The sequence below is a fragment of the Macrobrachium rosenbergii genome, chromosome 52 (genome assembly GCF_040412425.1).
Source record: "Macrobrachium rosenbergii isolate ZJJX-2024 chromosome 52, ASM4041242v1, whole genome shotgun sequence".
Classification (NCBI taxonomy): Eukaryota; Metazoa; Arthropoda; class Malacostraca; order Decapoda; family Palaemonidae; genus Macrobrachium; species Macrobrachium rosenbergii.
The window spans coordinates 33625737-33648752 of record NC_089792.1 but is presented as its reverse complement, the minus strand read 5'-3'; the positions used below and the strand labels follow the sequence as shown (position 1 = coordinate 33648752).

At 37.2% G+C, this 23016-nt stretch overlaps 1 protein-coding gene across 1 annotated transcript in view; it reads right to left on the bottom strand.

Moving 5' to 3' along the window:
* Nucleotides 1–23016, bottom strand: part of LOC136833798 (N-acetylneuraminate 9-O-acetyltransferase) — a 263251-nt gene that overhangs the window by 196594 nt on the left and 43641 nt on the right. The window contains exon 5 of the mRNA XM_067096057.1: nucleotides 13350–13484. Within this exon, the coding sequence (XP_066952158.1) occupies nucleotides 13350–13484 (135 nt within the window). The remainder of the gene's footprint in view (nucleotides 1–13349; nucleotides 13485–23016) is intronic.

Below are 23016 nucleotides of genomic sequence, written 5' to 3'. Positions count from 1 at the left end.
AGCTCTCTCTCAGTTCCTCTCCCCTCACTCTCTCCCTTTCCTGTTTAGTTGCTTCAATTATTATGCCCAACATTTTACATTTTATATTTCACCCCTTCTCACACCCCCATTCCTATCGGGGCTGAACTTGGCCTTAAAAGGCATCGGGAGTGTTACTATTCATCTCAGTGACCTCGAAAAATATGGATTAGACACTAATATCTGTCGTTTTCGGTTATTTTTACGTGTCACCCCATTCCCATCCCACCCCCTTTGGTGCCAGTGATGTCTTACCCCCACAATATTCTTTTCCAAATAGTAAAGTCATATGTATACCAAAATGTGGTATGATAAATTTGTCGAGTTTATTTAGTTACTAAGTCTACGGGCAGAACCAGGCTCATTTCAAGGAAACCCTTCCCACCCCCACCCCCACCCCCTTTGGTGCTAGAGATGTCTTACCCCCACAGTATTCTTTTCAAGATAGTAAGTCATATGTATACCTAGTTTGGTTACAATTGCTCAATGCATTTCAGTGTTATGCTGGAACATACATACATACATACATCCATTTTTATACATATAGATATAAGATAAACTGTATATATATATATATATATATATATATATATATATATATATATATATATATATATATATATATATATATATATATATATATATATATATATATATATATATATATATATATATATATATATATATATATATATATATATATATATATATATATATATATATATATATATATAATATATATATATATGTGTGTGTGTGTGTGTGTGTATATTATATATTCTTATGCTTGAAGGTGGGAGGAAAGGAAACTTACCACAAGGATGTCGTTAATCTGACTGTATCACTCCAAGAGTAAAAACAATAAGAAGGAACAGGGGCTGAAGGCCCTACTTTAGAGGGTTTCTGGAGAGATACTCTTGGGATAACTAAATTACATGTATTTACAATACAAAATCAGGGATAAGGCAAGCCACAGGGGGTCCTGTTGCAGCACATAAAATCAATAATAGACGTAAACTGGGCAGCGGGGATTACACTTCAATGGCACTGCTCATAAGGTTGCAACTGGAATTTCTTCGGTGCAGCCAACAAGCATACAGTCGTGGCAGAGGGGTCCACAGTGCAAGCACTCCTTTCTGCAAGAGAGAAAGGCATACGATCTCTTGATGAATTAACAGCAATTGCAAGGATAAGAGGGTAATGCTGAGGGCTACAGAAATCCTTTTCAAAAAACACTACTGAATAAACTTGTGACACAAGTTTATCATGACAGGTCAGGTTGATGTAACAGTTGCACTTTGAAACAGAAACGCTTAGGAGAAGAAAAAGCTAAGTGACTGGACAACCTCAATTCCTTACTGCACCTTAATTCTGAAGAGATGGCTCCTATAGTTGTACCAATGGGAGGAAGAGGGGAGGGGTTTGGCACTGGGTTTAAGATACTAGGACTGAGTCATTCAGCCACAGAGTGATGTTAGCTCTGAAGGAGTGGGCAGTCAAAAGATGTGACTTGTTTGGCGGTGTTCTGGTCTCTATGTCCTGCAATTAGGAGCTATTTATCAGCTCTTAGGATTGCTGGCTTTTCGGAGCCCGTTAGGCATCCACATGCATCCTGGGTACTTCTAACTTTCTCTTTGGGCGAATGCTGGGCGGATAATGGGTCCGAATTTCTCTTTTGGTGAAGGCTGACCAGTTAATCTGTGCCTCAAGTCATGCAGGAGGCGCGGACATCTTAATCAGTGCCTTGGATCATTCAGGTGGCCAAGCGTCTTCTCTGAGTTTGGGTCAGTATCTGGAATAAGAGGCTTATAGCAGTCACGGAGCTCAAGAGAGGATTAAAAGCAACAAGGGAAATCAGAATGTAGCCAAAGGGGCAATTTTCCATGACCGACCGTCAGTGTGTAACGGCAAATGAACTTAATTAACAGAGGGTTATTAAGTTTGTTTATTATGAACTTTTACTTTATTCTTGAAAGGCAAGATGCCTTGGGAGAATTAATTCTCTTAGCAGTTCCCCCAACAAGTAGACATATCACACCCTTAACTGGGTGGGAATGTCTGCAGGAAGGCAAAGTGACTTTTAAGGATTACTTCTCCTCTGCTAGCCCTTGGATGCTTTAATGAACTTAAAATTAGGATTCCTGCATTTTCGATAAATGCAAATTTTACTGCATAGGTGTCAAAAGTTATGTTAGTGCAAAATCAATTTGCTGTGGCAGTAAGTTATGTTGGTACTTAAGGGTTAAAATGAAGCAGCACTTGTAATAAATCACAATGAAAAATGTATCACATGAACTTTATAATTTATGTTATGATTTAACCCTTAAACGCCGACTGGATGTATCATACGTCGACTAAAATTGTCTGTCGGGTGACGAGTGGACGTACCGTACGTCGACTACAAAAAATTTCAACCTTCGGTCAACTGTGACTCGACCGAAATGGTCGAAAAACGCAATTGTAAGCTAAAACTCTTACATTCTAGTAATATTCAATCATTTACCTTCATTTTGCAACAAATTGGAAGTCTCTAGCACAATATTTCGATTTATGGTGAATTTTGAAAAAACTTTTCCTTATGTCCGCAATAACTTGGCCAAAAATTTCAGAAATTCTTTCGTCATTTTGTCGTAATTTTTGCACCATTTTATATTAGTCGTTACATAAAGTTTTATATATGAAAATGTGCGCAATTTCATGTAAAATACAATAAAAACAACACATGGTTGTAGCTTTTATAAGTTTGGAAATATTTTCGTATAAATCATGATAAGAGCCAAAATTTCAACCTTTGGTCAACTTTGACTCGACCGAAATGGTCGAAAAATGCAATTGTAACCTAAAACTCTTGCATTCTAGTAATATTAAATCATGTACCTTCATTTTGCAACAAATTGGAAGTCTCTAGCACAATATTTCGATTTATGGTGAATTTTTGAAAAAACTTTTCCTTTATGTCCTTTTATATTAGTCGTTACATAAAGTTTTATATGAAAATGTGCGCAACTTCATGTAGAATACAACAGCCAAACATCTCAGAAATTCTTTCAACTTTAACGTCACTTTCTCGTAATGTTTTCTCTAGTAACTTCACCTGATGTCACTGGCATCATTTTATATTAGTCGTTACATAAAGTTTTATGTATGAAAATGTGCGCAACTTCATGTAGAATACAACAGAAAATAACTCATGGTTGCAGCTTTTATCAGTTTTGAAATATTTTCATATAAATCACGATAAGTGCCAAGATTTCAACCTTCGGTCAACTTTAACTCGACTGAAATGGTCGAAAAATGCAATTGTAAGCTAAAACTCTTACATTCTAGTAATATTCAATCATTTACCTATTCAATCATTTACCTTCATTTTGCAACAAATTGGAAGTCTCTAGCACAATACTTCGATTTATGGTGAATTTTTGAAAAAAACTTTTTCCTTACGTCCGCTGGTAACTTTCGGCCAACATCTCGAAATTCTTTCGTCACTTTGTCGTAATGTTTGCACTGTTTTATATTAGTTGTTACACAGTTTTATATATGAAAATGTGCGCAATTTCATGTAGAATACAACAAAAAATAATTCATGGTTGTAGCTTTTATCAGTTTTGAAATATTTTCATATAAATCACGATAAATAGAAAAAAATTCTACCTTTGGTCAACTTTAACTCGACCGAAATGGTCAAAAACTGCAACTGTAAGTTAAAACACTTACAATCCAGTAATATTCAATCAATTACTTTCATTTTGCAACAAACGGGAAGTCTCTAGCACAGAATTGCGATTTATGGTGAATTTTTGAAAAAAAAAAAACTTTTTTTACGTCCACGCGTTGCGAATTCATGCATCATTTTGTGATAATATTTTCTCTGTGTTGCTTTGATCGTTTTACAATTTGTTATATACCAAAATCATCGCAATTTAGTGTACAATACAAAGAAAAAAAAAATAACTCGTTAGCTTCAACTGTTTTGCTCACAGCACGATTTATATACAATTATATATGAAATTTTTTTTTCGCGCTGTCATGTTTCAATATTTATATATGATAATATTTTTTTCATTTCTAATGGTTGCATACTAAACTTCAGACAATGACAAAAAAAAGGAGCCAAAAATGAACTCTTAATCTTAAAAACTAAGCGTGCTGTGATTTTTTGAAAAAAACTTTTTTTTTCCGAACGCCGCCGGCATACGACAGACACTTTTGTAAATAGAGGCTCGGCACTTATGGGTTAATATTATAGGTGTGTGATAATTCCATAGAATTATTATTAGAATTTGGACCTATAAGTTAGTCACGCACTTAAATACATGGTTATCTTGGTTATATGAATTCATGCAGTTAGTTGCCTTGACGTGGCCATGTAAGGTAGTACTCGTGGTCTTGGGTTGGGTGATGCCATGGTACTCAGGTACGGTGGTGGCTCTGTCCCAAGTGTGGCACTGGTGTCGTAAGGGCCTAGTGGCTCTATTACATACAAATTAAATTTGCCATGCAAATAATTGCATGGAAGTAATGTTAAAGACTCATAGGGCCAGGAGATCTGGCAGTTGGCACTCTGCATCAGGCAGTGTGTGATGCGAAGCAAAACTGTGATGACAGGTAAACGGTGAATTGTTACAAGGCTTGAAATGAAGTTATAAATGATTAAGTTACAAGAAAAAAATTAAGTTAAACATTGACAAAGTGGGAGTAAGGGAGTAATGTAGCACCTACTCTGGTTGTGTGCCAAGATACTCAAAGTGGGGCACTGTGCCATATGGGCACGAGCGCCAGGCGAGCTCAGTGGCTCTCTTAGGCTACCTGGACATTCTATGCAGCACTTTTCTTCCTTGAATTTCTCTTGGGTTGATGGTTTGATGTTGTAGGAGGAATCAGTGGGACTAAGTCCAGGGAAAGCACTGGAGTGCCACCTACTACGGCTGCTGTGACAACCGAAGTAAGGGCGGTGCCAACAATTTCTATCATTTGCAGTTGCAGTTCTGTGATTTCTGCACCCAGCTGAGCTCCTAGAGAATTGTCCACCAGAACCTTATCTTCTGAGGACTGGGAGAGAGAGGAAGAAGCAGTTGGGGGGCACAAGAGGTTCGCAGGTTGCAATGACCAACTCAGGAATGGGTTGCAAGGCTGCGCCAGGGGGTGAGCTTCTGCTGTGATCAGGGGAATCTGGAGGGGACCCTAGTTTACATTGGGTTGGCTCTCTTACCGACACTGGTAGTGGGGCCAAGCCCCGAGAAGAGGGGTGATCTGGACTGGGATCGCATGAAGGGAGATCTATGGCATGCTATGGCACTGGCACTAAGGCAGGGCTAAGCACAGGAATTAAATTTGGAATTGGCTCAAAGTTTGGGATGGACAGAGCGTGGCACTGCTCAGGACATTCAAGTGGCACTTGCAGGGAATTTGAAGCAAGTTTAGGATCTCCTGAAGGGAGATGTGTGGTGTGCTCTGGCACTGGCGCTTGGGCAGAGCCTGGCACAGGAATTAAATTTGGTACGGGATCAACGTTTGAGACGGATGGAGCCTGTTACTGCTCAGGGTGCTCATGTGGCACTGGCAGTGGTTCCAAGGCAGGTCTGTGAGGACTTTAAGTGCCTGACAGAGGCTGTGAGGGGTTAGGACCCCTGGGTTGTCTTGAGTTAGATGGGGACAGGGATTCCTGTCCCAGGAGGAGATCATAGCCTACAGGAAGGTAATTTGCTACTGCAAGAGTGCAGATCTTGGTTCTGTGGGGCCTGGAGACCCTCAGCTGAACTGCTGGGAGTATCAATTTTACATGATTGATACTCTCTATGGTGATGACTTTGTCAATGGTAGCCCTTTAGGGAACCTTGTCTTCCTGTATTGGAGGTTTGCTCGCCAGTGTCTTCAAATGACTTGACCTGGCATGCAGGGTAGCTACCTCAAGGAGGTGCTACAAATATAGGACCCTTGGCTGGAGGAAGGATGATTAGTAATTGCCAGAGCAATGGCGGGTGTAGCTGCTTAGCTAGGGCAATCCTTCCAGAGGATGGAGCGCCCATAGACTTTGCAGGCAATGCAATACATTTTGCTGAATCCCTTTTAGGAGCTGGGGAAGATTTATGATGTTGCTTGGATTGATCAGGAGGAGACGTTGCAGCGGCTCTTCCTTTAGATTTGTATTGGAATTCCAAGTGCCCCTTCCTTTTGCAATAAGTGCATTACAGGTGTAGAAGAGGGCCCATTCTTTGGTTGGGCTGGCACTGCAGTGTGACTAGGAGTTATCCTTCGATTCAGGGAACTGGCGGGAGGATGGTAGGTGTCCCAAACATCAGCCAAGCGACAACACTTGGTGAAAGTCTTGGGACATTTTTCACATAGGTGGGTGGCTAGAGAACTTGGGGCATAATAAAAGAAATCCTCCAGTTGTGTACACTCTAGCAGTTCCTCAAACGTGGTGATGTCGAGGGCTTCTAGCCAATGCTTAACAGCTCAATTCTTATGATCAGCCCAATCTGTCCAAGTTTGACCTGCTTCCTTTGGTTGGTCGCACCGCTGTCTCCAGCATTCAGGAGTGATTTCGTAAGCTTTGATGGCTGCTTTCCTGACCTCTTGGAGGTCACCCTCAGCACTAGTGTCAAAGGAGTGAAAGGCAACCAAGCCCTTTCCACCCAGGTGTTTTTCAAGGAGCAGGGGATCTCCACTTTGGTAGGAGAGAAGTTCCCGAAGACACATTCCATTGTGTCTAACCAAGCTTCTGGCTCGTCTTCATTTCACCATGGGATCACCGAGGTGATACTCGAGAGATGTGAATGAGGTGTGAAAGGTGGTGGAGTAGCTGGCTGTGGTTGGGCCAAGGCCGCTGCATTAGCTTGCCAAGCTTGCTCCAGCTGGACCTCCTTGTCCTTCAGAGCTAGCTCATGCTGCCTCTGTTTATCTTTCCTTGCTTCTCTCTCCTTACTTTCTTCTTCTTTCTGTTTTCTCTCCCTCTCCTCCTTTGCTTCTCTCTCTCTCTCTCTCTCTCTCTCTCTCTCTCTCAAGAGTAGGGCATCTAGCTGTTCCTGTGCCCATTGGGCAAGCTCTCTTCCCGTGAGACCTACCTCCTTCCCCATATCCATGACGGCTTTGTAACCTTCTGCCACGGTGTGTTGAACTGGTCTTGAGATGAAGTGAGCGAGGTGTGGAGTAGGGAGGTTGTTAGCTGTGCAAGCAATTGCATGGCATGGAAATGGCACTCTGCTTTGGCAGAGTGTGATTAGGCAATGGTGTGGGCCAATGGGTGGCACCACTAGTAAATGAAAGAGTACCTATGGTAGGCTACTCAGTAATGGGAGCACCCCTTTTGGTATGGTGGCACTGGCACTAAGTGTAAGGGTGTTCTAGAGAACTAGTATGTGGGTTGGTTCCGCAAGGCAGAGATGGATGGCACTGGGCCTCATATTAAGGGCAGTAATTCGGGCGAGTGCCTACGAATACTGTTGCAGTACTCCCTGTGGAAAGGGTGGCACTGGGAGCATTCCTTGGAGTGAGCGAGTGGCACTCTAGGACCCAAAAGGGTTACCTTTAGTGAAAGTAAGGTGAAGGATATGCTGGTGGTACTCAATGCCAAGGGGCACAGTGGTAGTTGTGTTGTTATACACAGCAGTGGTGGTTGTTGTTTTGACACCTAGGTGCCAGGGGCCCAGAAGGCCAGATATATGGCACTCATGGTGTGGATGGGGCATGGAAACATGGTGCAACTGGCCACAAGTGCAAAATTTGCGAGCACTCAAAGTTGCGGTGAAGCCACTGGGCCAATGATACAATATGTAACCACTGGTGAGTTACACTTAAGGTGCAGATTTGTGATAACACGGCACAAGCTGCAAACGAGGCAGACTTGGAGCGGCACTCAAAGGTGCGTGACAACATGGATGAAGTTAGGCAGAATACGCAAAACTTTCGAGGTGAGCAATAAGTTACATACACACGACAATTGCTCGTTTGCCAAGTGCAGAAGTGAGGTTCTGAAGAACAACTGGGTTTGTTCCGAAGAACTGTTTGTTTGTTCCGAAGAACAATTGATTCGTTGCTTGCACACGGACAAGACCAGCTAAAGTGCAAACCTTCTTAGGATTTGTTCAAGAGAAAGGTTCTGGTTTGTTCCGAAGAACAGTTTGTTGCTTGCACACGGACAAAACCGGCTAAAGTGCAAACTTTCTTAGGGTTGATCAAGAAAACGGTTCTGATTTGTTCTGAAGAACAGTTAGTTGCTTTCACATGGACGAAATTGGCTAAAGAGCAAACTTTCTTAGGGTTTGTTCAAGAGAACGGTTCTGGTTTGTTCCGAAGAACAGTGTGTTGCTTGCACACAGACAAAACCAGCTAAAGTGCAAACTTTCTTAGGTTTTGTTCAAGAGAACTGTTCTCGTTTGTTTTCAAGAACGGTAATTTGTTCCAAAGAACAATGGATAACATGCACAAAGAAGTTCCCAGCTATAGTGCAGAGATTATGGGTTCCGAGAAACGGAGTTAAGGTTATATGGTTCCAAGAGCATAAATAAGACCTCGCGACAATGGTACCCTGGTGTGTATTTCGCAAAGAGCAGTAAGATATGGCAGGTAAGACTCACTGGGTTTGTGTAAATGAGAGACATGTAGAATGAAAGTTCAGCATGGGAGGCTTATGCAAGGTTATTGAGTTTTGTTGCTCTAAGCAAGTATGAAGTGATAGCTTCTATGTATACACAATGCTTACCTGTACAAATGGCTACATATACAATGGTTGTGTTTATTTCACAGCAAATGATAAATGCATTAAATATGACGAATACGTTTCTTAAGGCAATCATGCAACGGGATGTTGATCATGGTAATCAACTATGTGAATGGCTGTTCATTACGCAACGTTGACCTGACGAAAGCTAGAATGCCTTTGTGATGGGTATGACAAGTGATCGTAATAGTGCATGAGTGATTTTACGTTAGGAGATTGTGGGTAATAATTTAAAATTATTCAAACATGCTCATCATAACGCTTTGAAATAACACAAGACTCGTGCGGAATTTTTACAGAACGACAACGGACAATTTTGAAAAATTATTCTCGCCGTTCAGCCGACGATACAACCCAAAAAGCGGTCAGCTGATTTGAGCATGAGAGCAAACACACTCTCGCTTACTGACTTACGAAGAATGAAGGAAACACGACTCTTACTACACATAATGACTCACAACATATGTAAAAGTGAGTTGTTAAAACTGTAAGTGCAAATGCTCAAATGAACAGACTAGGAATTTTGGGATAAAGCGAGTGTATATGAAATGACAAATTAGTTACTGAGTGTGCGGGAAAGAATTTAACGAGACGGCAGTGTTCAATGAGGGTCTTGTTGTGTACTTGACCGGGGTTGCCAGATACTACGTTCCCAGTTAATGGATTGCAAATTGTCCAAGACACCTAATACTTCACTTCCTGGCTAAGTCCTAACAAACTAAGACATGCAAATTAGCCAACATGCTTTAGCAGCAAATTCTTGAGTTTCGAATGGCAACACTCTCTCTCACTGTGAGGAAATGATAACACTGCAATGTTAAGGCTAACGTTTAAAGAAATTCCAGTCACAAATTATAGTAATACTAAATTAACAGAATACTTACGATGTGTAACCTCTGTCCAACTGTGTATGGGCAGGTAAGGGATTTTATGCTAAAAGGGTTTGTTTCTGTCTTGCACTGCAGCTACCAATTGCAAGGGCAGGGATGCTAGTTTTTGAAATCTTGCATAGGCAAGATGCAAGATGCAAGCACTTGCTGGCCATGGTTGCCAATTCTTACACTTGAAGGTGGGGGGAAAGAAAACTTACCACAAGGATGTTGCTAATCTGACTGTATCACCTCCAAGAGTAAAAACAATAAGAAGGAAGAGGGGCTCAAGGCCCTACTTTAGAGGGTTTCTGGAGAAAAACTCTCGGGATAACTAAATTACATGTATTTACAATACAAAATCAGGGATAAGGCAAGCCACAGGGGGTCCTGTTGCAGCACATAAAATGAATAATAGACGTTAAATGGGTGAGACGTTAACTGGGTGCCGGGGATGACACTTCAATGACACTGTTCATAAGGTTGCAATTGGAATTTCTTTGGTGAAATCAATCGTGGCAGAGGGCGACAGATATCCCCTTTTCATAAAACACTACTGAATAAACTTGACACGAGTTTATCATGACAGGTCAGGTTGATGTAATAGCTGGACTTTGAAACAGAACCATTTAGGAGAAGAAAAAGCTAAGTGACTGGACAACCACAATTTCTTACTGCACCTTAATTCTGAAGAAATGGCTCCTATAGTTGTGCCAATGGGACGACAAGGGGAGGGGTTTGGCACTGGGTTTAAGATACCAGGGCTGAGTCATTCAACCACAGAGGGATGTTAGCTCTGAAGGAGTGGGCAGTCAAAAGATGTGACTTGTTTGGCGGTGTTCTGGTCTCTCTATGTCCTGCGATTGGGAGCTATTTATCAGCTCTTAGGATTGCAAGTTTTTCAGAGCCCATTAGGCATCCAGATGCATTCTGGGTTCTTCTAACTTTCTCTTTGGGCGAATGCTGGGCAAATAATGGGTCCGAATTTCTCTTTTGGTGAAGGCTGACGTTAACCTGTGCCTCAAGTCATGCAGGAGGCGCGAACATCTTAATCAGTGCCTTGGGTCATTCAGGTGATCAGGTGTCTTCGAGTTTGGGTCAGTATCTGGGATAAGAGGCTTATCACAGTCACAGAGATCAAGAGAGGATTAAAAGCAACAAGGGAAATCAGAATGAGGTCAAAGTGGAAATTTCCCACAACTGGCCATTAGCGTGACACGGCAAACAAACTTAATTAACAAAAGGTTATTAAGTTTGTTTATTATGAACTTTTACTTTATTCTTGAAGGGCAAGTTGCCTTGGGAGAGTTAACTCTCTTAGCAATGTATATGTATTTATGTATGTATGTATGTATGTATATAGTTTATATAATATACATATATAAAATATATAAATATATATAGATTATATATATATAATATATATATATATATATATATATATATATATATATATATATATATATGTATATATATATATGTATATATATATATATATATATATATGTATATATATACATATATATATATATATAATATATATATATATATATATATATATATATATATATATATATATATATATATATATATATATATATATATATATATATATATATATACAGTATCTTCTTCTTCTTCTTCTTTTAACGTGCTTTTATTCCCATTTTTTATGGGGTAAGCATAAGGACTTTTTGATTTGGCTTTTATATATATATATATATATATATATATATATATATATATATATATATATATATATATATATATATATATATATATATATATATATATATATATATATATAAGTGAATGTTTGTATATTTGTTTGTCCACTATAGAAATCTGAACAGCTTAACAGACCCAGACAAAATTTTGCACAGTGTCTATGTCACTCCAGAAAGGTTTATAACTCACAAAATCAAACCCCTACCCTGTGACAGACATACAAACACAGACAAAACCAATGAAAATCTTGTTTTTACATCACCTTTTCCTTCAGCTTTCTGGGCTAACTCTCATTTTTCTCCTGACTCTCCACCTTTTTTCCAGGTGCTGTCAGACGTATGATTTCATTAAACCCCACTTACTGCAAACCCTATGATCAGTTCAGTACATCCAAAAAATTGTAGATGTGTTTAACTGTATTAGAATTACTTTCATTCAGTCATAAAGCAATGTAATCCTCGCCATGAGTAAGTAACAGACCAAATGCTTCTGTAACAGACATAAACCCCTATTAAAAAATTACTCCTGCCAAAACTTTAACTTTTTTTCAGCGGTCATTTTAAGCCAAACGTATCTTAATTATACTCTGCCAATAAAATACAAATTCTTAAGTATCATGTGGTATTACCATCATCATATCTGAGTGCTTAATCCACAAAAAAACTTTGTAGTTATGGGCATAACTTTGGAGATCAAGAACTAATTCATCGCCACGATGAAGCAAATCCATCACCAATCTGCTCATGCTTATTAGCAGACTAAATGCTTCTGTGACAAAAGTAACCCCCTTATTAAAAAATTACTTGCAACGAAATTGACCACATTTTTTTCAGTGTTCTTCTTAAGCCAAACGTATTTTAATTATACTTTGCCAATAAAATACAAATTCTTAAGTACCTTGAGGTATTACCATCATCATATCTAAGTACTTAATCCACTAAAAAATCACCATATATCAACAATTTCTAAATTAGACCATTCAGACTTCGGCCTACACTTTCCCTCAAAAATCCCAAAGGAAACTGAAACACGTTCGTTAACACTCACAGAAAACCAGAAACAGTTGCAACTCTTTTTACGGTATCTAAAATTACCATCATGATAACAATTTTATATTTATACAGCCAACGGACACTGAATCTTAATAACTTATGGATATTCTGAAATTGTTTATCAAGCTGACAACCTACCATCTGGCTTTTATGCAATAACGATCGAATGCCAGTCTTGAAAACGAAGAGATAATTAGGTGACTGAACGATCCGTGGTTAACTGAAGTTGTGTGCATGCCCAAACCACACTTCGCCCCCAAAGACCTACTGACATGTCTTTCATCAGTTAGTTTTTTTTTTGTTACTACTGTTAAATCATTCTGTTAAATTCTAGTCTGAGTGAAAGGTAGAGGAAGAGGAGGGGGGTAGGGAGGAAGGCTAACGTTAGCACAGGTTTTCGATGACAGAAAGGCAGTTCCTGTGTGATTTTCGCACTTAAATATGACTTGATACGGTCACTGACGTGGCTTTCTTTTGTTCATGGGGGGTATATATATCTGTAAGGTTCCCTTACATAGTCTCTACAGCAATTCATCCATTATTCATTTCCATGAGTGAATTTCTTCACACACTAGCCTTTTGGTATATGTAAATTTCTGTTCATTGCAGAAGTCTGTGTGACACTCGCCTTTTCTCAGAGCAGAGAGTCTCTTTAATGCATTCAAGACAGAACTATTAATCACGGAAAAGAAAAGCATTTTCAATGACAGTACACATTCTTTACATGACAAAACAATTCAGAGGAGAAGCAGGAAAATTTTTCTGAATTCTTCAGAGTTTTCCAGGGAAGTGCCAGGTTGGTCAGCTACTGTATATAAAGAGGTTTGTTTCCCTTTAAATTGTTTACACTACTAACAAAAATCACCAATACTATTTTAATAAAAATTACATATCAAACAAGTATTCTGAACAGGTTAACCTAACATTGCAGACTACATAGGATTATATAAGAAAAAAACTTACTTCCATAGCAGCCATATTGTACAAATCAAGCTGGTCATTTGTAATTGCTGCTCTTTCAGGTTTCAGTCTCTCAGGAACAACAGGATCCTGCAGCATCCATAGTATTCGTGTCTTATTGCCAATCTGATGTAAGGCCTGAAATAAAAGATCATAATAGTTCATGCTGAGAAAGGCACATCAAAATTAAAGGTAAACCAAACTATGATCATGATGGACACTGAAAGCTTTCAGTGAATATCATAAAATATAAATAACATAAATTTGCATGGAACTGTTCTACAGTTGTAAATGATCTCTGTATGCATGAAAAATTTTTGACTGTTCTACAGTTGTAACAAATCTCTGTATGGATGGAAAAACTTTAACTATGAATTTTTCATGAAACGTTAATTTTTTCAGCATATGCTGGTTATTTTTGTAGCTAAAATTTGTGGTCTTCACAAATCACAAACATTCTACTCTTATGTGAAAAGATCAGGTGTTGGTTGGTGGGTGACAACACAGTGCACAGAACCCCATGAGCCCAAGGTTCCAGGAAGATGAGATACTCTCACCTTGTGTACTCATAGAGTCTGATGAATGAAAAACAAGCATTTGCTTTAAGCAAAAACTTGTAAGTAAACGCAAGAGCCCAAGTAGCAAAATGTAGCAAAAGCTTAGGCAAAAAGTAATTGCTTCAAATCTTATGAATATAGATGATCACCATTTGCTACCCTTTACTTAATGGAATCCGAGCTTTAGTTTAGAAACCCAGCCACGTGCGAATCTTTAGATATTCCCGATGGGCTCAGCTCACCAGTATATAAACGGAGAAGCTCAATTGAGTTTTCTGGTTGGTTTGGCATTGATTACCATTCTTTTCAGGCAGAACGAGTTTCACTCGAATGCAATATGGAACTAGAGAATTATATATAAGTCATGGGATAAATGGTTCTCGGACATTCTTATCTCTGAATCAAACCATGTTTTTAAAAAAAATCCCAGGAGGCTCATTTATTCTGGTTTTTGTTTCTTCTTTATGCATACTGCTAGAGGATGTATCTATTATAAGTAATTTTAAGACAGCACATGAAAAGACTAATTATATAATAATAAAACCTTCTATATCACTTTACAAATATAAAGGAAATGGGAAATGGTAGGGGAATTGGTAGTACTTGTAGCAGTAGTCAAGGATTGTTGCAGCTGCTGTTGTAGTTGAAGCATTAGTGGTAGTTGTCTTATCTGTTGTTTAAAGCAAATCATCTATCAAACACACAAATCCATAATTGCACACATACACAATTAATATATATATGTGTTTGATTTTAAATCACAAAAATGTAAAATCATGATGATTATACAAACATGGTTACAGCCACGAAGGAAAAATGAAGAAATGAGATACTGAGTATTTTCATCAGAAAAGTGAAGAAATGAGATACTGAGTATTTTCATCAGAAAAGTGAAGAAATGAGATACTGAGTATTTTCATCAGAAAAGTGAAGAAATGAGATACTGAGTATTTTCATCAGAAAAGTGAAGAAATGAGATACTGAGTATTTTCATCAGAAAAGTGAAGAAATGAGATACTGAGTATTTTCATCAGAAAAGTGAAGAAATGAGATACTGAGTATTTTCATCAGAAAAGTGAAGAAATGAGATACTGATATTTTCATCAGAAAAGTGAAGAAATGATATACTGAGTATTTTCATCAGAAAAGTGAAGAAATGAGATACTGAGTATTTTCATCAGAAAAGTGAAGAAATGAGATACTGAGTATTTTCATCAGAAGGAAATGAGAACTGAGTGAAAAAGTGAGAAATGAGATACTGAGTATTTTCATCAGAAAAGTGAAGAAATGAGATACTGAGTATTTTCATCAGAAAAGTGAAGAAATGAGATACTGAGTATTTTCATCAGAAAAGTGAAGAAATGAGATACTGAGTATTTTCATCAGAAAAGAAATGAAGAAATTTTCGTCAGAAAAGGAAGACATGAGATACTGAGTATTTTCATCAGAAAAGTGAAGAAATGAGATACTGAGTATTTTCATCAGAAAAGTGAAGAAATGAGATACTGAGTATTTTTGTCAGAAAAGTGAAGAAATGAGATACTGAGTATTTTCATCAGAAAAGTGAAGAAATGAGATACTGAGCATTTTCATCAGAAAAGTGAAGAAATGAGATACTGAAAAGTGAAGAAATGATTTTTTTCATCAGAAAAGTGAAGAAATGAGATACTGAGTATTTTCGTCAGAAAAATGAAGAAATGAGATACTGATGAAAAGAAGAAATGACTGAGTATTTTCATCAGAGAAGTGAAGAAATGAGATACTGAGTATTTTCATCAGAAAAGTGAAGAAATGAGATACTGAGTATTTTTGTCAGAAAAAAGAAATGAAGAAATGAGATACTGAGTATTTTCATCAGAAAAGTGAAGAAATGAGATACTGAGTATTTTCATCAGAAAAGTGAAGAAATGAGATACTGAGTATTTTCGTCAGAAAAATGAAGAAATGAGATACTGAGTATTTTCATCAGAAAAGTGAAGAAATGAGATACTGAGTATTTTCATCAGAAAAGTGAAGAAATGAGATACTGAGTATTTTCATTAGAAAAGTGAAGAAATGAGATACTGAGTATTTTCATCAGAAAAGTGAAGAAATGAGATACTGAGTATTTTCATCAGACCATGAAAAGTATTTTCATCAAAAAGAAATGAGATACTGAGTATTTTCATCAGAAAAGTGAAGAAATGAAATGAGATACAGAAAAGTGAGATATTTTTTCATCAGAAAAGTGAAGAAATGAGATACTGAGTATTTTCGTCAGAAAAGTGAAGAAATGAGATACTGAGTATTTTCATCAGAAAAGTGAAGAAATGAGATACTGAGTATTTTCGTCAGAAAAGTGAAGAAATGAGATACTGAGTATTTTCATCAGAAAAGTGAAGAAATGAGATACTGAGTATTTTCATCAGAAAAGTGAAGAAATGAGATACTGAGTATTTTCATCAGAAAAGTGAAGAAATGAGATACTGAGTATTTTCATCAGAAAAGTGAAGAAATGAGATACTGAGTATTTTCATCAGAAAAGTGAAGAAATGAGATACTGAGTATTTTCATCAGAAAAGTGAAGAAATGAGATACTGAGTATTTTCATCAGAAAAGTGAAGAAATGAGATACTGAGTATTTTCATCAGAAAAGTGAAGAAATGATACTGAGTATTTTCATCAGAAGAGGGAAGAAATGAGATACTGAGTATTTTCATCAGAAAAGTGAAGAAATGAGATACTGAGTATTTTCATCAGAAAAGTGAAGAAATGAGATACTGAGTATTTTCATCAGAAAAGTGAAGAAATGAGATACTGAGTATTTTCGTCAGAAAAGTGAAGAAATGAGATACGAAATGTGATACTGAGTATTTTCATAAGAAAAGTGAAGAAATGAGATACTGAGTATTTTCATCAGAAAAGTGAAGAAATGAGATACTGAGTATTTTCATCAGAAAAGTGAAGAAATGAGATACTGAGTATTTTCATCAGAAAAGTGAAGAAATGAGATACTGAGTATTTTCATCAGAAAAGTGAAGAAATGAGATACTGAGCATTTTCATCAGAAAAGTGAAGAAAAGTGAAGAAATGAGATACTGAGTATTTTCATCAGAAAAGTGAAGAAATGAGATACTGAGTATTTTCATCAGAAAAGTGAAGAAATGAGATACTGAGTATTTTCATCAGAAAAGTGAAGAAGATACTGAGATTTTCATCAGAAAAGTGAAGAAATGAGATACTGAGTATTTTCATCAGAAAAGTGAAGAAATGAGTATTTTCATCAGAAAAGTGAAGAAATGAGATACTGAGTATTTTCATCAGAAAAGTGAAGAAATGAGATACTGAGTATTTTCATCAGAAAAGTGAAGAAATGAGATACTGAGTATTTTCATCAGAAAAGTGAAGAAATGAGATACTGAGTATTTTCATCAGAAAAGTGAAGAAATGAAATGAGATTTTCACAGAAAAGTGAAGAAATGAGATATTTTCATCAGAAAAGTGAAGAAATGAGATACTGAGTATTTTCATCAGAAAAGTGAAGAAATGAGATACTGAGTATTTTCATCAGAAAAGTGAAGAAATGAGATACTGAGTATTTTCATCAGAAAAGTGAAGAAATGAGATACTGCGTATTTTTGTCAATGGTCACAGCAACTAAAGGTATACAGAGACTGGATTAACATCGAAATCTACCTACTGGTAATCCTCTTTAATCTGTCTTTCAGATCCTTCTGGAACATGTTTTATTACAGGGTCAAACAAAAATAATCCTGGGCTTATATTTAGGTTATTCTCCCAGGTCAACTGAATCATAACAGATTCCAGCAAGTTCCTGGAAATAGTTTCACTACTTTGTAATATACATTGTTTTGCATCCAATTCATTCTGTGGGACTTTTCACTTAGATGCAAAAATAAGAGCATTAATAGTCTGACCCGTTCTTACCGAATATTTGTGTTGTTTTAACCTGGTATTCAATTTTTTACTGGGCTGACCTAAGTAAAATATATCACAATCCGTACAAGGAACTAGTACACAATATTATTATCTTTTTGGGGGCTATTTTTTATAAGCATATTTTTCATATTATTATATGTGAATGATGCAATTGTATTAAATAATTTTAAAAATGGTTGTACAGCTTCAAATCCCATAAAATGTGACAAACAAAGGGTGCTTGAGGGCACTTCTTTTCTTTCTGATTTTTCATAGGTCTTTATAGCTTTATTATAACAAACATCCATGATGTGGATTGGACAGCATACATCTCTTCCTATTTTTCTAATGTTTTTGAATTCTTGATCCAAAAACTCAGGGCTAACAATTTGCAAGGCTCGAAGAAACAGTGACGAAAAAATAGAAATGTTGATATTTATATGATGCCCTGAATAATAGTGTGCATATGACAAATTATTTGACATATGTACACTATATATGAACTTTGTTTATAATGTGTGTGTGTGTGTGTGTATATATATATATATATATATATATATATATATATATATATATATATATATATATATATATATATATATATATATATATATATATATATATACATATATATATATATATATATATATATATATATATATATATATATATATATATATATATATACATATATATATATATATATATATATATATATATATATATATATATATATATATATATATATATATATATATATATATATATATATATATATATATATATATATATATATATATATATATATATATATATATATATTATATAGAGTTTCTTTATATATATATATTATATATATCAAATATATTCATCATATTTCCTGGCTTATATGTTCCGGGTTACGACGTATATATCCGATATATGGCCCCAAAATGGCAGAATAATCATAATTTGAAGGGTTTTTTACAGTTTACATCGTTTTCAATGCAAGAGCATTAAAAGTAAGGTTTTCTTATGATTTTTGACGATTTTCGACGATGTTCCGCTTACGACGTTTCCAGAACGACGCTCAGCGCAAGAACGGAACCCCCGTCAGAAACCGGGACCGCTGAATATATATATATATATAGTTTATATATATATATATATATGTCTCTATAAATGCTAATAAATGCTTATTTACTTCAACTAAAGTTTTCCAGAACCCTCAAGAACACTAAATTTGGCATGGTCTCTAAAAATGCTAATAAATGCTTATTTCTAAAGTTTAAACACTAAATTTGGCCCTAATCATGCTCCCAAATTATTAAGTTAACTTTGAAATGGAATTAAAGTTACTGTAATTTCATTTAAAAGTTAACTTAATACATTGCCCTTAAAAAAGAGAAATAAATGGTTTACATAAAAATTGAGATTTGGAAGAGAATTTCTCTCTCTCTCCCCTTCCAACCGATCTATTTTTAGAATCATCTCAACCTCTTTTTAGCAACTTTTTTATTCTGCGTCTCTTTCTCTTTGTTCTGAAATGCTTTTTCATGAACAAACAATGTTTTATATTTTGACTAATGCAACTCTTGGTTATTATGTCTCTATGATTTAGAACGTATTTGCAAACTAGTGCATTTAAACTTCGTAGACAAGACAGGTCAAATTAGATCAATTTAAATTATCTACTGTACAGGTAAAGATGTACAGAGAATTAATAAGTTGTAAAAATGTGTGAGTGCTAACTATGAGAGAGAGAGAGAGAGAGAGAGAGAGAGAGAGAGAGAGAGAGAGAGAGAGAGAGAGAGAGAGAGAGAGAGAGAGAATCAACACGAACGGTAAAGAATCGCCTGGTTCAAGGGTTGTCCTTACTTAAGAGAGTGAAATTATTTATCAGTTATTACAGAGACTGAGAGAATAACACAAGAGAGAGAGAGAGAGAGAGAGAGAGAGAGAGAGAGAGAGAGAGATTGTCCTTACTTGAAATGTCAAGTTATATTATTTATGAATTACAGTATTACGGAGAGAGAGAGAGAGAGAGAGAGAGAGAGAGAGAGAGAGAGAGAGAGAGAGAGAGAGAGAGAGAGAGTTAGCTTAATACATTACCCTTAAAAAAGAAATAAATGGTTGACTTAAGTTGTCCTTATTCCACCAATCTAAGAGTCTTCAACCCCGTTTTACAAACTTTTTTATTCTGAAATGCTCTAATTTACAGTTTGTAAACGGTTTCAATGAATTATTACGGAGGTTGGAACTTCGAGAGAGAGAGAGAGAGAGAGAGAGAGAGAGAGAGAGAGAGAGAGAGAGAGAGAGAGAGAGAGAGAGAGAGAGAGAGAGAGAAATTTGACCACTGATTAGCAACACTATCATTCTTGTCATGTTAAATGACATGTCTGACAGCTTTTGCCTTCCACCTTCTTACAAAAGATGAGGGACGAATTTGTTTGTTCAAGATAATACAAATTTTGTATTACAGTTTTATTATTATTATTATTATTATTATTATTATTATTATTATTTAATTTTATTAATCTTATTATTTGAAAATTAGTACATATCATTACTTAAAAAGGGATTTTGACAAAGGAAAAATCTATTTCTGGGGGAAGACCTGTGTCACCCAGTGAAATGGTTCCATTTAGCACATTTCTAGGTATAAGAATTGCTACATATACCAGAGAAAAAGCTATCTAGAATGCCGGGGTTACCACCCCCGGAGCGATCATCTAATCAATGTCGATATACACCAGGGGTGAGCTTACACCACCATCACAGGCCTTCGCCCAACAGATCTCTCTATTCTCAAAGTCCCAAATTGGATGTGCCGTTATAACGCCCGCTCACCCACTAAGCGTCATCACGATACCGCAACGTCATCCCAAAATCAGCACCCACCAAGCTTGGTATATCACCCGGGTGGGAAAGAAGTGCAGGGATGGGTCACTGGGTGACACAGGTCTTCCCCCAGAAATAGATTTTTCCTTTGTCAAAATCCCTTTTCTGGGCTTGACCTGTGTCACCCAGTGAAATAGTAACAGAGAATCAGCCATACAAGAGCTTGGTGGTACGCCTCAAAGAATACTTAATAGAGCTAAACAAAACTTAGAGAAAACTTCACTGTTTTAATACAGCCAAATTATAAGATCAACCCAATTTCAAAACTAAGAGGCACACAGTTAAAATTAACCAAACCAAGACACTTAAGGCCAACAAAATATGACTAACTACAAGGTAACTGCGGTACATGAATGGGTCAGGCTGTGAAGCAGAGCTGACCTAAGGCTAGATGCAGGGCGAGCAGGCGAGGCAGGAAGGCTAGAGACTATACCACAGGTAAACGAGGATAACAACTCAAAAGGACAAGGCACAGTCCTAAATTAATCATGAGCTGAACCAGGAGGAACAATACTTCCTGTAGTAACTGTGGAATATTTAAGAGCCTCTAGAGACTTAAGACAGTGGCGTTTAAATACTGTTAGTGATTTCCAGCCTGTGTATTTCAAAATTCATATTATGGAAACAGTCAGTTGAGGTGGCCACCGCACGAACATCATGAACCCGAGGTACTGATTCCGGGTTTGCTTGTTTAATGAAATAAAGAATTTGTTGTCTGATGGCCTTTAGGGAAATATTACCTCCACTTTCCCTAACAAAAGGGGGCCTTGAAGTTCTTTTAAATGTCCTATTTAAATAGGTTCTTAAAGCATTGACTAGACATAAAGACAGATCCTGTGAAAGAGGAATAATCTTCCAAGGAGACCATCTATTCTGTGGATCTTCGTCCTTTGCTAGAAAACTGGGGTCCGGAAATAACAGAACTTCACCTGACGGGAGGAAATCAACATGATTGGGCTCTCTAGAAAGAGCAGACAGTTCAGAAATTCTAGCTCCTGAGGACAGACTTCCTAAGAATAATGATTTTCTTAACAGACTCAGGTATGAACATAAACCGTTATCAGTGCCTGATACCAATTTAAGTACGTCATTTAAGTACCAGGAGACCGTGTGTGGACGGGTTTAGGAATTGACTAAAAACAGGAGTCTGTAGGATTAATATTAAAACCATGAAAAACATTTTTCTTAAGGCAGATTTTGTTGTAGTAACAGTACTAGTGGCCAATCCTTACCCGAACAGTGATCTGAAGAAAGAGATCACTAGATTCGTGGTCATTTCATGAGCTGTCTGAGGGTAGATTCTCTCTAACCTGATTCTATGAATAATGTATTAAGAGGGTCAATGTTAGCACCCTTTTGTGCTGCAAATTTCATGAAGCCCATAAGGATAGGGCATCCAGAATTCTTGAGGAAGCTGACACAGTCCGAGTTGTACTACTTGTGTCAACTGTGGGTTGGGGATATGTTTGTGCGTGAGCTTCAAATCTAGTAGTAAAGGAAACCAACTGCCCACTGGCCAGTTGGGTGCCACTAGTGCTACTTGACCTTTGAATGATCCCAGTTCGTATAAAACTTTCATTAACAAATTTATTGGTGGAAACAGATAGATCCTTTGCCACCTGTTCCAGTCGATTGATATTGCACCTGTGAGATAAGCTAAAGGACCCAGATTGAGAGCCACATAACACGGAAGTTTGTGGTTGCTCTCTGTGGTAAACAGGTTTACCTGGAGACCCAGTACCTGAAGGCAAATCCACCCGAACGACTCCTTGTCCAAGGACCACTCCGACTCCAGCGGGGTTGTCCTGGACAGTAAATCTGCAATGACAATCCGAACATCTGCCAGGTGGGTGGCTGACAGGTGCCAACAATGTTTCCTTGCTAGGGAGAAAAATTGCAAACAACACTTGATTGATACGGCACGGCTTGGAGCCTTCCCTGTTCAGGCAATGTACTACTACTGTAATGTCCAGGACCAGCCTGATGTTAACCTGTCTGGCTGGCCAAAGTATCTATAATGTTAGAAACACTGCCACTGCCCCTAAGATGTTGATATGGAACTGGTGGAACACTGTCAACCACGTTCCTTGAACTTCCTTGTGTTGGGAATACCCTCCCCAACCGCTCAGGGAGGCGTCCCTATGGATCACGAGTGAAGGAGGGGGAAACTGGAGAGGTACTGAACCCGACAAACTCTTGACTGACGACCAAGGCCGAAGCCTTTTCCTCAATACCTGTGGGATAAGAGACCGCTTCTCTCTGTTCCTCCTGTTGGTTCGTTTCCGCCATACTCTGTTTATATCCTTCAGTTTGGC